Source organism: Portunus trituberculatus, chromosome 33 (genome assembly GCF_017591435.1).
Source record: "Portunus trituberculatus isolate SZX2019 chromosome 33, ASM1759143v1, whole genome shotgun sequence".
Classification (NCBI taxonomy): domain Eukaryota; kingdom Metazoa; phylum Arthropoda; class Malacostraca; order Decapoda; family Portunidae; genus Portunus; species Portunus trituberculatus.
The window spans coordinates 14,556,148-14,570,133 of NC_059287.1; the positions used below are offsets into that span (position 1 = coordinate 14,556,148).

General features: G+C 43.4%; 3 protein-coding genes across 4 annotated transcripts in view; all 3 read left to right on the forward strand.

Moving 5' to 3' along the window:
• The first annotated feature begins 207 nt into the window (after positions 1-207).
• On the forward strand, positions 208-7,146 carry LOC123512424 (active regulator of SIRT1-like). Of its 2 annotated transcripts, none has more exons than XM_045268824.1 (5): positions 208-422; positions 1,560-1,696; positions 1,899-2,015; positions 2,844-2,996; positions 3,969-7,146. In XM_045268824.1, the coding sequence occupies exons 1-4, from the start codon at positions 365-367 to the stop codon at positions 2,991-2,993; spliced, it is 462 nt and encodes a 153-aa protein (XP_045124759.1). In that variant the 5' UTR covers positions 208-364; the 3' UTR covers positions 2,994-2,996; positions 3,969-7,146. The 2 variants fall into 2 exon arrangements, with proteins under 2 accessions (XP_045124759.1, XP_045124758.1); XM_045268823.1 differs by having other exon boundaries at positions 4,643-7,146.
• Positions 5,444-6,085, forward strand: LOC123512319 (nicotinamide riboside kinase 2-like). Its single transcript, XM_045268655.1, has one exon. It carries the CDS (start codon positions 5,444-5,446, stop codon positions 6,083-6,085), a length of 642 nt encoding a protein of 213 aa, XP_045124590.1.
• A 432-nt stretch (positions 7,147-7,578) lies between the features above and the next one.
• Positions 7,579-13,986, forward strand: part of LOC123512423 (SH3 and multiple ankyrin repeat domains protein 3-like) — a 115,759-nt gene continuing 109,351 nt past the window's right edge. The window contains 1 exon segment of the mRNA XM_045268822.1: positions 7,579-8,336. Within this exon segment, the coding sequence (XP_045124757.1) occupies positions 8,250-8,336 (87 nt within the window). The 5' untranslated portion in view covers positions 7,579-8,249.

Consider the following 13,986-nt stretch of genomic DNA (forward strand, 5'->3'; position numbering starts at 1 on the left):
GATAACGTAGTAATTCAGCATGTAAGACTTGCGTAAATTAGAACCGAAATAAAGGGGATTATATAATGGAATGAGAAAAATCAGTAAACCCACACATTATTTCGATTTGAAGACATTTCTACATATATATTCTTGCTAAAGAGATATTCTTGCTAAAGAGAGAGAGAGAGAGAGAGAGAGAGAGAGAGAGAGAGAGATGGATGACCCGTACATAAGAGTGAGTGTGTAAGTGCAGTGCATGTGAGTGTGTGTGTACGCAATGCTTCTCCGGCAAGCCTAGACTCCATGTGACTTCTTATTATGAGTCGCCAGAGAGAAGAGAACTAATAGACGGAGTGAGAGAGAGAGGCGCGGCTGGTGTGAAATGTCTTGGTCGCTGGTCAAGAGAGGCCTGGAGCTGTGTGAGGAGGACCAGACAGTAGGTTAGTAGTTTAGGCCTAGCAGTACTACCGTGACCTTGATGATGCAATGACCTGATTATTACTGTTATTCTTGTATTTCTTGCTCGTATTCTATATCGTCGTCAGCTGTTCTTTGTTTATTATCACCACGTATTGTCTGTATTCTAAATCGGCTTTTTGTTTTCTTTTTCTTGATTTCGTGTTCATTTCCTTGTGTTCCTTCGCCTCTTCGTCCTCTCTGGTGTTGATATACAGTGTGTGGCGTCAATCTATCCTATTTTTTGTTTCCTGTGTACGTCTTTTATTGCTTTCATCCAGTCTGGTCTCACATGTTGTCAGGAAGTGTGTATTCATCACCTGCTGCCATGTTGCATGCTTCAATATACTTATCCTGTAATTTGTTACTGCTACTTTCGACTCTTCTTTTTCTTTTTCTCGTTTTTTCATTACTATTTGGTTGCCCTTGTCCAGTGTCCCTCCTACATAGAAAAAGAGTAAAATTGATGGCACGGCTGGCTAACTTAATTTTTTTCTAAGTCTCTCCCCGTTATTGATTTTTTATGCATTTGTTTTTCCTTAGGTTTATTCACCCACTGTGGCATACTGTAGGTGATGGCATGGCATGGCTTGGAAGCTGATAAAATGCCTTCCAGTCCAGCCCAATTTTCTGTACATAGATCTATTTAGTATCCCATGTTGTGTTATGCCTTAGTTTAAAGACCATTGATGTCTCGCCAGTCATGCCAGTCAGTTATGATAGTTGCCTCAATTCCCATGTATGCCAAAATGTGTTGGTCCAACTTATTACCTTACCTTAATCCTCAATGTAATCTGGCAGTTTTTCAGGGCCGTTTATCCTCAGCATCTCCTTCAAAGTCCATCTATTTTGCCTGTGTCTGTATTCTATCTCCATCTAAATCTGTCTTTCTCTCATGCCTCTGTTCTGATATCCTCTGGTGTGAGCTTGCCTGTGTTCCATCTGATCTTGTATATTTTTTGTGTCATTATGTGTATTTCACCTTAACTTTGATGATAGCGAAGTAAAATTAATGTTTTCATCTGCAGCTTAGGTTACTATATTTTGAAAAATAGTAGGAATGACAGGTAACGGAAATGAAGGCAGAGAAATGTTAATTCACATGATCTTTGATTCTGCAGCAAGCAAGAGCAGGAAGGTTGACAAGTTGACACCAGGCAAGGGCTCCCGCCACCAGAAAGAAAAGAGAGCAGCCAAGCAGAGGAAGATTGCCAAGCAGAAGGAACTGGAGATCAAGAGTCTCTTCAATCAGAAACAGGTGACTGTAACAAAATTCTATACCATATATATTCAAAGTAATACTGGACCTTAACATATAGCTTTTACCAATTGCACTTCACTTGTGTACTTTATTTTTGTGGGTTTACTGAAATACAAGAGCCCAATCTAGTGAGTCTCACATTTGTTGTTCGGTAAGACTTTCAGTGTGACCACCTCTACATCACGGCCATGTCTTGCAGGGTGTGAGTGCTTTGGACAAGTATCGGCAGAACACTCCAAAAGACCGCACCACTGATAACATAAAGCTGCTGAAGAAGATTGACAGGAAGCGCACACCTCAGGAGTATGTAGAAAAGGTAGGATTGTTACCTTCTATTCATTATTTATTATTGTTATTCCTTTTATCTCCTCTCTTTATTTTCAAAGCACAAAGAAACTACTATGCATTTCACGGAGAGTGAGTCATTGTTTTTCGCAAATATCTTTCAAACTAATGAATTGATCGGAATGGTACTTTGACACTGTGTACAAGACATCTTCTGCTAATTTTTGGTTATACTAAGCAATGCCAAATGATGTTAGTAAAAGCGTTTCTCTTGAGATATACGGTGTTGCTGAGCCTCGCCAACCTATCCATACGAACGTCTACAATCTCCCATCCCATTCCTCCCTACGTCCCTCTCTCCCGCTCGCTTCCCCCCTCCTTCTCCCACTCTCCCGCTATCTTCCCTCCTCCACGTTCGATTGTGTACGTTAGTTCTGGCTACTCATGTGACTTCAGCTATAAACGTCAAGAGTAAAACACTTTTACTAACACCATTTGGCAATGCTTAGTAAGACCAAAAATTAGCGGAAGGTGTCTTGTACACAGTGTCAAAGTGCCATTCTGATCAGTTCATTAGTTTGAAAGATATTCGCAAAAAATAATGACTCACTCTCTGTGAAATGCGTAGTAGTCTTTTGTGCTGTACTATATACATTAAGCCCTTCACTGTTATTTAGCCCAACTTTTGCTGTCACTAAACACTGAAACATTTCTCTAAACATTATATGAACCTGCTAAGTGCATTCTTTTTCATTACTTTTATTGTGTGTGTTAGTTAAAGCTTCCATGCATTGTTTTTAGTGCTAAGAATTGTTGCTTATCACAGTGAAAGTTAGATGTGTAACAATGCTCCTTCCAGATCTTGAGCCAGCACAGCAAAGAATTGGAGAGGAGAGGAGGCACAAAAGAGGCTGCACAGACTCAGGGGAAGAAGAAACCTGAGGAGACGACAGTATTTTCTGATGAAGACTTTGAGAAGATGAACAAGGAGTGGCTGAAGCTGTACTAGCAGGCACGTCTCCCACCACTTGTACTAACACTCCTTCACTAGCTGTGTGGGCTCCAGTGGTCCTGTAGATTGTACTGTGTCTTGCATAAACTATGGGCACCCCTATGTATAATTCTGTAACCTGTAGCCTTTTACCCTATTGAATACTCATACAGTGCCTATCAATAATATCCCCTGTACATTATTAACTTGTATCCCTCATAGTGCTCTTCTTGGTGCTGCTGATACCGTCACTGCATTCATTAAAGTGTCAGTGTCACTATTTTCCTCTACTCTTGTTCCTCATACCTCAAGAGTTACATTCCCTGCTATAACCAGACCTTAGTGTTGTCATGTGGTGTCATTATTCACTTCTAGGTGGATCATAAATCAAGACATTTAACTGTAACTCATTTAACCACTCATCACTGACCCAAAGAGTTGCTATTGTCTTTGTCGTTTGTTAGGCTATCACTGTTGTTTGTATGTTGGTCTTCAATATGCACTCATGCTTTCATTATTGTCCCTTGTGGTGAATCAAGTTTCCTGTGATCTCTAATTCAGCTTCACTAGTGACATCTGATCATATTTTAACCTTTGTCTCATGTATACATTTAGGTTTGAGATTTGAGAGCTTAACATTCTATACAATGTAATATGCATGTGTTCACTCTACAAATGACTCGCTGCCTTCATCTTTTGTTGTTAAAATGTTATATATGAATAACCTTTGTTATAAACTTGCTTTGTGCTAATGTACATATGCCCTTCATCATCTAATGTGCTAGGAATGACACTTATGGTTAAGTGACTGTCATGTATTCTTACTGCCCGGCTGTTTACAATCCTTAGTCTGCATCATATCAGCTTTTGACAACCTGCACAAAATACATGGCCAGCATTGTAATGTGATGCAGCATGAATATAACTTACTGTGATTCGGTCTTATATGCCTCTTGCATCCTTGACTGACAAATCTTCTCTCTGCATCAACAGGCTAAATTTGAGAGGCCTTAGACAGCCCTGAGTGTTGGTGGGTGGCTGACTGGCAGCTGCCGGTAGTTCATGGTAGAGGGAGCCACTCACTCTTAGCCTCCCTGGATATGGTCCCTTTAACTTGGCTCCTGCAGGGGATACCTTGCAGACTGTAGACTTGAATTGTTGTACTTGTTTGAGTGACTGAAAGTATCAATAGCATGTTCTTGCATTTATTTAGATAGTTGATGTGTGTGTGAAAAGTTTACAATCTGCTTGTATGGTAAGTGCATCCTCTTGCAGCTTGAAGTTTAGCTTAACCTGTAATGCATGAATTTGTACATATATTTCATTTACCAATTTGTTCACATTTTTAAACATCTGTGTGTACATGTTTGTGTGTGCTGTTGACACACCTTGCCTCACTGTGTAGTGCTGAGCCGTTCTGGACCAGCATGGCTCTCAATGACAGGCTGACCGGCAGGATTGTGACTCTGGCCTTTGTTTTTGCCCTTTTTGCCATAACACTGTGGCATCTTCTCTACCAGTCACAGTATGATGTGTTTAACTTAGTCCCGTCACCCCTGTATGCCTTTGGGGTGATTCGATACCTGTTCCTTGTGCTGTCTGTGGTCATCCTGTGTTTCATGATGTATGCCTGTATTAACTCACATTCCCACACTTGATTCTTTCAGGTTTGGCACCAAGTGATTGAGTGTATGAAGGCACAACACAAGCACCAATTAATATCCCACAAAATATGCAAAGGTGTCCAAGGACCGTGAGTGACCCTTTGCCTTTTTGCCAATTAGAAGCTGGAAAGGACAGCACATAGAGCCTCACTGGGCAGTGTGTGTGTGTGCGTGCGTGCATGTGTGTGGAGTAATGTTTGGACACGACCGCGTCATAGGTCAGTGTGTACTGGTGGTCTCGGCTGTGTTGGTGCTGTACTATCTGGTGTGGGTGGTGGGTCTGCCATTTGTGGATGAGGACAGTTCCCTGCGAGCCGTGTTCCCACGCCCCATCCTGGCCATCGTCGCCCCGACGCTCATCCTGGTGTTCCTCCTGGCTATCACTGGGGTGTACATCATCAAGGCTTTGTTGGATGCTGACAGTCTGGAGAAAACCAAATTGAAGCAATCATAGTGAATGTTATGTTGAGGTATTTTTGTAGCTAAACTTATGTGGCTAAATGCAGCAAAAAACTTTAGTATTCCAATTTGTCAAGCTTAAAACAAAGCAGCTGTTGTTTAATGAGGTGATGTTCTTGTGTAACTTTCCATTACTGACCAGCCATTGCCTTGTAGGATAGAATGTTCAGCAGAACTCAGGATTTATGTGTTGTTTAGTGTTGTGTTTATTAATGTTTATTGTTATGTTTGACCATCTAATTACCAGGCCATATTATTTAAGTTGAGTATGCCTGTGTTCATGAGAGCAGAGATATTAGGACAGAATTGAAAGAGACTTATTATTCTTTACTGGACACATTCACCATGTCATCTTGGCTTGTAGTGGGAATTTCAGGGGTGACAAATGGAGGCAAGTCCACTCTTGCCCAGCAGCTGCAGTCATGTCTCCCCACTCACACACAGGTCATCTCTCAGGATGACTACTTCTTCCCAAAGGACTCCCAGTACCACGTACCATGCCCTGGAGGCTTAGCACACCACAACTGGGACATCATCACTGCCCTGGACATGAAGAAGATGGTGTGTGATGTGACACAAATTGTGAAATCCCATCCAGACACAATTGACAGCAGCCACAAGGGAGGCAGTAGCTCTCCCTTGTCAGAGGAGGTGGGCCTCCGTCCTGTCCTGCTCATGGATGGATTCATCCTGTATGATGACCCAGAGATTCTGGAACTGTGTGACCTGCGCTACTTCTTCACTCTGACGCAGGAAGAGTGCTGGGAGAGGCGGTCACAGAGGACTTACGACCCACCAGATCCTCCGGGCTACTTTGAGGCCTGTGTCTGGCCCATGTATGAGGAGCATCTGGCAAAGGTCAAGGAAGGAGTTCCCAATGTTGTGTACCTTGATGGCATGGAGGAAAACCTCCCTGCCGTCCTTCAGCAAGTGATGGCAGCAGCTCGCCTCTCTGGGAAGGAGTACCCAGGAGCAATACTTGGCTAGATGGAACAGGGAGGCTGTGTCATATTGTATCACTGTCATGGGGTTTTCTGGTGCAGATTTGGTTGTTTCATTGGATTTTCATTTAGATAACTTGACTTGTTGAAAGCATAAATTCAATTAAGCTTATGCATAATTCAGGTAATGAGTGAGATAAGGCTGTGAACAAAAAATTTGTATGTGCATTAGCTTAGTGTGAAATGGGCTTTAAGAAAACAATTGTAGCATGTAACTCTTGGGACACTTGATTTGGCCCACATTAAATTTTGAACTTTGGAATTTGTGTGGTAATAGTTTTCCGTTCATTATCACAATGTAACAAGGTGCTGCGTAAGAGCCTCCCTTCAGTGGGTTCAAGTGTACTCTAACGTTCGGTATGGTGTTGTGCCACCAACCATGTTCACTGGGAAAGACATTTCTTATATGTTATATTTGTTTATTGATTTTTATTTATTATTACTTTTTTTTTTTTTAAATAGTAGGTGGTGAATTTGACAATGTCCATCAGATGTGCAGGGTTGCCATGAGGAGAGTAGGAGAGTGACGGGTTAACCTGCTGTCCACTGTGCTCAAATAATCAATAATCAATGCATAAAAGTTTGTAAGGGAAATACTTGTTATGAATTTGTGGTTCCTAGGGATATTCTTTATGTAATTTTTAAGTCCATTGTAGCCAGATTGATTTTGTAGCATTACAAGAGTTTAGTTATACTTAATACTCTCTAATAACACTAAGCTTTTAAGTAAATATGAAGAGCTGTTCTTGCTCATGCCATTTGATGCCTAAGTATACTAACCATTAACTACTAAAACAGAGTTGCAGACAACATCATTCCATTAGTCAGGATGTTTTGATTTAGCCATATTGCAGACATGCCAGTCTGGACGCACCACGCCCATAGCCATCTCAGGTATGCGAGATTCACCGGTCCCAGTTTTGTATGTCCATTTACAACTTGAAATAGCAATACTTGGATGTCTGTATGGTACCGAAATCTGAATTTTGTACAATTTTCAACACTGATGTAAAGAGAAGTTTAAGTTTATTAAACGCGTAAAATCTTGACGACTTATTATTGAAGTATTGCATTGCAGAGTATGGGTGTAGCTCGCCAATTCAAGGGCATCCCTACCGACATGCCAGTGAATCATTTGCTGGCCTTGGGCATGTCATTATAATGCCCTTTACTCTTAAATGTCTAATGACAAGTAAGTGAAACTGAGAGCGCCTCGGACGCACGTTGGCATTGAGGAATCACTGGCCGCTTGTGTTAAGCAGCTTTAGCGTGTACCAACGAGAAAGCGAGTTTGTTTACATTCAACTTGTATATTTGTAGGCTTCAAAAATGGTCTTGGGAAAAATGGATGGATAAATGCCTCCAGTTCAGCCTGTATTAACTTGCAAAGACGGTGAGGTGAGAGGCAACTCCGCGGGGCGAGGAGGCGCTGGCGACCCCCGGCACTCCTTCACCTGTCCACCAGCCAGACGGGCCCGGGCCAGGCCAGACAGGTGAGTTGGGCGCAAACATTCCACACGCGCGGACTTACGTTACATTCCTCCCTCATCTGCTGCCTCGTCTGTCCTCCTCTCGTGCCTGTGACTTGTGGATATTGACCTGAAAATGTAAGGCAGGGGCTCGCCAAGTTAGCAGGCGTATGTGTGTGGCAGTGGCGGGAAGCAGGAGGGTGATGTGTGGTGGGCGAAGTGCTGGTGGTGATGGAGGCAGCTTGGAAGTGTGTGTGGGGTGCCCGCTGCCCTGAGAAATATGTAGATCACACTTAACAAGCACTTTGCCTAGTGAAGTAATACTAGAGTGACACAATGCTGTGTCAAATGATGGAAGAAACAATATGGATGTCCACTGTTGAACTTGTGGCGCTGTTCTGAAATAATCGTGCTAATCCCCACATCGAAGCAAGCAGTACTGATAAATCAGAGATTAAATAGACATCAAGGGTGTGGAAGTGCAGTAACGGACCACCGGAGGCCGAAGTGACGGTCAGTCAGAAGTGAGGACTGGTGGGGAAATTAATAAGGATCTAGAAAATAAGGTCAGGCGGATCTTTGGGTGGAGTGTGATAGGCTACACGCCCCTCATCCTTGACCTGGCCCCACCATGATTCCAGGTGGACTTGTGCCCGTGTGGTGACCCAGGAGCAGACAGCCATGCCCTCCACCACCGCTCCTGTGGACAGGTTCCACCATTACAAGCGGCCAGGGTCAAGGCGTTCCAGAGTAAACTACAACTACAAGGTAAGGCTGATAACACGTGTTACTTTTTTTTTTTTTCTCTCTCTCTCTTATTTACGTCTGTTTTCCAATTCTACTAGGGCCTCTAGGACGGTCCCTGTTGAAAGAGCGCTTGCTTTTGGCATATTGGAAATCGTTGCCATGAGTGCTCTTCCTACCCTCGGAACGTGGCCAGGATTCGAACCCATGCATTTCGGGACCCTTCGCTCCCCAAAGTACGCGTGCTCCCAATGTACTACGTGTCACCTAAATGTCATCTGATAATAAGGGTTGAGCAAGATGCCAGGCGCTGTTCCTGGAAAATGAGGTAAACTCGTGAACTGATTTAAATTACCCTGCCTCGCCTGCATCAGTACTGGGGAAATTGTTTTCTGATCTAGTTAAGGTTTTGATTAGCTCTTGATTAACCTCACTGGAAACCGGTAATGACTTCCAGCTCCCTTAATCACCCAATCCATCAAAGGCGTATGGAAGGATAATGAGGTGATTTCCGAAGATGAAGTGAGGGTTGCTGGTCCCTGATGGCTTCTGGGCGGGGGCGGCGGACACCCTAATAAACACAGGCTAATCAGGACCAGTTAGCTGAAGGTTCTGGCTTGACGAGGGGGAAAAAGTGTATGACTTATGCAGGAACCTTTTTATACCTTTCCTGTTATATTGAAGTGTTTCCCAGCAGTCAGAGCGTGAAAATGTGCCACCGTGGTGGTGAGAACTAACTTTCGTTGTTGTTCACTGATACGCAGCTCAATTTCTTGCACTAATAAAATTTAATCGATGTTCTACTGAGTCACGTGAGAATTTTCGACCCAGGTATTTTTTTTTTTTTTCTTGGGGAGAGAGGTTTGAGTTAGGATAGGTTACGTATGTTAGATTAGGTTAGGTCAAGATTACGTAAGCTAAGTTATCCCTGGAGGCAAACCCATAATGTAACTTTATCTTTCCCTAAAGCATCCTAGAATGGACTGTGGGTCTTCCTGTGTGTGTGTGTGTGTGTGTGTGTTTCGTTTTTTGTGAAGCACTTTTTTTATGGAAATCGGAATAATTTTACAGCACGCGCCCTGATGCAGCAAGGCCAGTTCGTGTTACTAGTTGAGATTACGTGGAAGAAGGTACACGGGAAGAAAAGAAACGCTAGACTGGTGTGGTTCTTATTTCGTACCGTGGCCTGGAGGAGCAAGGGTGGAGCAGACGGCAAGGCGAGAGAGCAGAGAGCCGTGGGCAAGCATGAGACAAGGCCAAAATCTAAACTCTTGATCTTAACTCCACCCTCGAAGAAAAAATATCGTTGTCCGGGTAGTGATAAGGAGCAGGAGAGGCAGTGTGGCATTTTACCTTATTCATTTTGAGTGTTACAGACGTAATTTCCTTCGTGTTTAAATGGCATATAAGGGCTGATAATGCTGAAGAGACAACTAATCGACGGATGTAAACAGAACTAGAATATTATTTAAGAGGAAATTTATGCTTGTCAGTTGTCAGTTATAGGTGGAAAAGTCTTGCTGCGGATGTGGAGACGGTAAAAACAAGATCAAATAAATTGCGCACTAATTATTAGCAGGATACAAAGGTAATTTGACTGTTCTTTACTTAAATCCTCGACCTTAATACACACCACGTAAACCAACTTACCTCACCGCAGCCTCTCCTTATCTCATTTCCAGTCCTGAAACCTTAACCTAACCCAACCTTTTTACCTCTAATCAACCGCAACCAACCACAAACTCCCGCTAACCTCAACCAAACTGCTAACTCCTTTTAAAAACAACCAGGCTTAAACTTAACCTCTCCAGCCAGACTACCGTAACCTCAATCCCTCAACCCAATTGCTAACTCCTTTTAAAAACAACCAGGCTTAACCTCTCCAGCCAGACTACCGTAACCTCAATCCCTCTACCCTACACCAACCAACATCCATCCACCGTCAATCCCACTCTCAACACCTACCTCAACACAAGCACCAAGGCCTCACCACTGCACCAAAGTCTGTATTCTGAGACGCATACTCTCTCACCATCACTGCTTTCCAAAGGCTCCAGTTGAATATAATCGTGTTTTTAAGTGTATTTCTATGATTCTGGTGATGGATTGGCAACATTTCTAGTTTATTAAAAGAAGAAACTGTCTTGAAAACCCGGTTATTCGTCTCTGTGGCCTTGAAAAATTGTCGTAGTGAGAGGAAGGTGGTTTTGAATACGGACTCAAGACTAACCGTAAGGAAAGGTAGTTGGCCCAAGCGAAGAAAAACATTGACTGGGTATGAAGTGGCGAGAGTGTTTGAGGGAGTGACGCTATAGCCTCCTCGTCATCCTCCGCTGGCTAGGACAACAGACCAGGGAAGGTGGGAAGGTTTAGTATGAGAACGGCTATTACAAGGTGCCTCCACGGGGTTATCCACCTTGCACGGTTCACAGGTGGAGGTGGGAGAACAGGCAATGCAGGAAGGTGGTGTCTGGGTGTGTGTGGAGCGGAATAATCTGTTTTTGAGGTTTGTCTTTCCTCTTGTCGTCTGGTGAACGTAATTCCATCGCCCTCCATTTTCGGGTTAACGTACGCACCTCTGCTTCACCCCTCACCTTGCCCTCCTCCTCCTCCTCCTCCTCCTCCTCGCGGGCGTTGCCTTAAGGAGTGGAGTTTCATCCCAGACACTTAAGACAGACCTGTGGAGGAGGAGGGTGATGGCAGTTTCGAGAGAGAGAGAGAGAGAGAATGATTCAGATTTCAGGTTCATGATTCATCCTGAGAGTTTTGTTATTTGCAGATTTTTTTTTTCCTCCCTTTTTTTTATATCTTTTTTTATGATTGAGGTCAAAATACTTAGGAACGAGGTTTTTTCCTCTCTCTCTCTCTCTCTCTCTCTCTCTCTCTCTCTCTCTCTCTCTCTCTCTCTCTCTCTCTCTCTCTCTAAATGGTAACCGTGAAATTCAATGCAGTTTTTATCACTTTCTCCCGCCGAAGACATAAAAAGTCTCCAGATATATTCCAAACTTTAAGACGGAAATACTAACCAATTTCCTTCCATGTAAACTTGATACACACAGAAATACACGGAAAATACCCCGCTATACATGAACCGGATGCATTACTGACTATACGGAGCAGTACACAAAGCAGCAAGACATTGTAGCTGTAGTGTGTGCATTTCATCATGTGTCGCCGCGTCTTTGTTACCCGTCAGTGTGGGAACCCTGGGCCGCGGGGCTGACACTCGAAGTATGTGGGGGACTTTCTTTAAAAACTTTCTTCGCGACCTTGCCGGCTCTCTCTCTCTCTCTCTCTCTCTCTCTCTCTCTCTCTCTCTCTCTCTCTCTCTCTCGACCTTGACGGGTGCAATTTCTACAACATGGTTCAGCGCATTGATGTTACTATTAGAGGTACTGGCTTGAGTGATTTCATGAGAGAGAGAGAGAGAGAGAGAGAGAGAGAGAGAGAGAGAGAGAGATGATTCTTGCAGTACCTGTAATTAAGGTAGATTAAATCTCTCTCTCTCTCTCTCTCTCTCTCTCTCTCTCTCTCTCTCTCTCTCTCTCTCTCTCTCTCTCTCTCTCTCTCTCTCTCTCTCTCAACTGAGTTTCATTTGGACAAGCCAGGGTCGTGCCTTTCCTATCCTCTTGTGTTCTTTGTCCGCGCCTTACCCTCTCTCCTCTCCCTCTCTCCCACTCCTTCTCCCTCTCCCTCTCCCTCTCCCTCCCTCTTCCCTCCCTCTCCCTCTCCCTCTCCCGTCTCACTCCAAAGATCTTTACCTCCTCCCTCCCTATCTTATCCCTGCTCTCTCTCTCTCTCTCTCTCTCTCTCTCTCTCTCTCTCTCTCTCTCTCTCTCTCTCTCTCTCTCTCTCTCTCTTCCACTCATCGCCTACTTCTGTACGTGTTCATCCATATAACACACACACACACACACACACACACACACACACACACACACACACACACACACACACACACACACGTTTGTTATGGGGTGAGATATAAAAAGGATGAGTTGGAGGTGGAGGAAGAAGAAGAAGAAGAAGAAGAAGAAGAAGGCAAGGAGGATATAACCTTTTATATTAATTTCCTCCTCCTCCTCCTCCTCCTCCTCCTCTTCTTCTCAATCACGAAAAACGTCAAAGGAAACAATTAACAAGTTGCTATGACAATTAGTAATGAGATATTTCTTAACCTTGTCTAATTAGTGACTCTCTCTCTCTCTCTCTCTCTCTCTCTCTCTCTCTCTCTCTCTCTCTCTCTCTCTCTCTCTCTCTCTCTCTCTCTCAAAACCCAGGAACACTATACATTCCTCCTCCTCCTCCTCCTCCTCCTCCTCCTCCTCCTCCTCCTCCTCCTCCTCCTGACTGTGAAACGTGTCTTGTATTGTTAAGGAATGTAATAGTGGTGATAGTGAGAGTGATGGTGATAGTAATGCCGATGATGATGATGGTGATGATGATGATGATGATGATGATGATGATGATGATGATTGCAGCAGAATTCAACAGGATGACAAACAGTAACAGACACTCAGATCCTTAATAAGAGAGTCTAGGATGTACTGCAGGTGGTGGTGGTGGTGGTGGTGGTGGTGTTGCAGACAGGGGTGGAAGAAATGGGTGGAGTCGTAAGCTTGTCTCCTTACCCGGCTATGCTCCCTCTCCTCCCCTCCCCTCTCTCCCCTTATCTCCTATACCTACCCTTTCTGAACTGTCTCCTCCTCCTTCTCCTTCTTCTCCTTCTCCTTCTCCTTCTCCTCCTCCTCCTCCTCCTCCTCCTCCCTATTTTTTTTTGCCCGTATATCCTTCCCTGTCCCTCCCTCCCTTTTTTTCTGTCCCTCTTCCCTTCCCTTTGTACCCTTTCGTATCCCTGGCCATCTTAACTCTCCTTATTTTTCCTTGTTTTTTTTTTTACTTCTTTTCTTATTTTTAGTTTTTTTCGTTTTTTTTCGCGTTTTTTTCTTGCCCTTCGTTTTGTTTGTATTTGTTTTTTTTCGTGTTTTTTCTTATCTGTTTTTAGTTTTGTTTCCATCTTGTGTTCATATCTTTCCTCTCCTCCGTATTGTTTTGTTCTTTATTCTCTCTCTCTCTCTCTCTCTCTCTCTCTCTCTCTCTCTCTCTCTCTCTCTCTCTCTCTCTCTCTCTCTCTCTCTCTCTCTCTCTCTCTCTCTCTCTCTCTCTCTCGACTTGTTATCTTCGTTATTGTTTCATTCTCTCCTGCGCTTATTCAGCTGTTACATTGCTTTCACACACACACACACACACACACACACACACACACACACACACACACACACACACACACACACACACACACACTTAGAATACCTTCCCTTTATCCATCTAATTCAGTACCCTTTGTAAATAATCCTTGTTTAATGTTCTCTCACTCTCCTACTTTCAAATCTCAGTACATTTAACCCCTTCAGTACTGGAGCGCATTTTTACCATGTTTTTTAAATCATGATTAGACGATTTTATTTACATTAGGAAGGGTCTTTGAAGGTCAAGTGATTAATGGCTAGAGACTTCACTATTTTAATCCCCAGGTAAGTGTTTGAAGTTGTGTAAAATCGCCAAATAGTAACCAAAATGAATATGGAAACACGTCATGGTACTGAAAGGGTTTATAAATAATTATCTTTCACCTCTTTATCTCTTTCATCTCTTGTCTCTTATCTATGTTTCT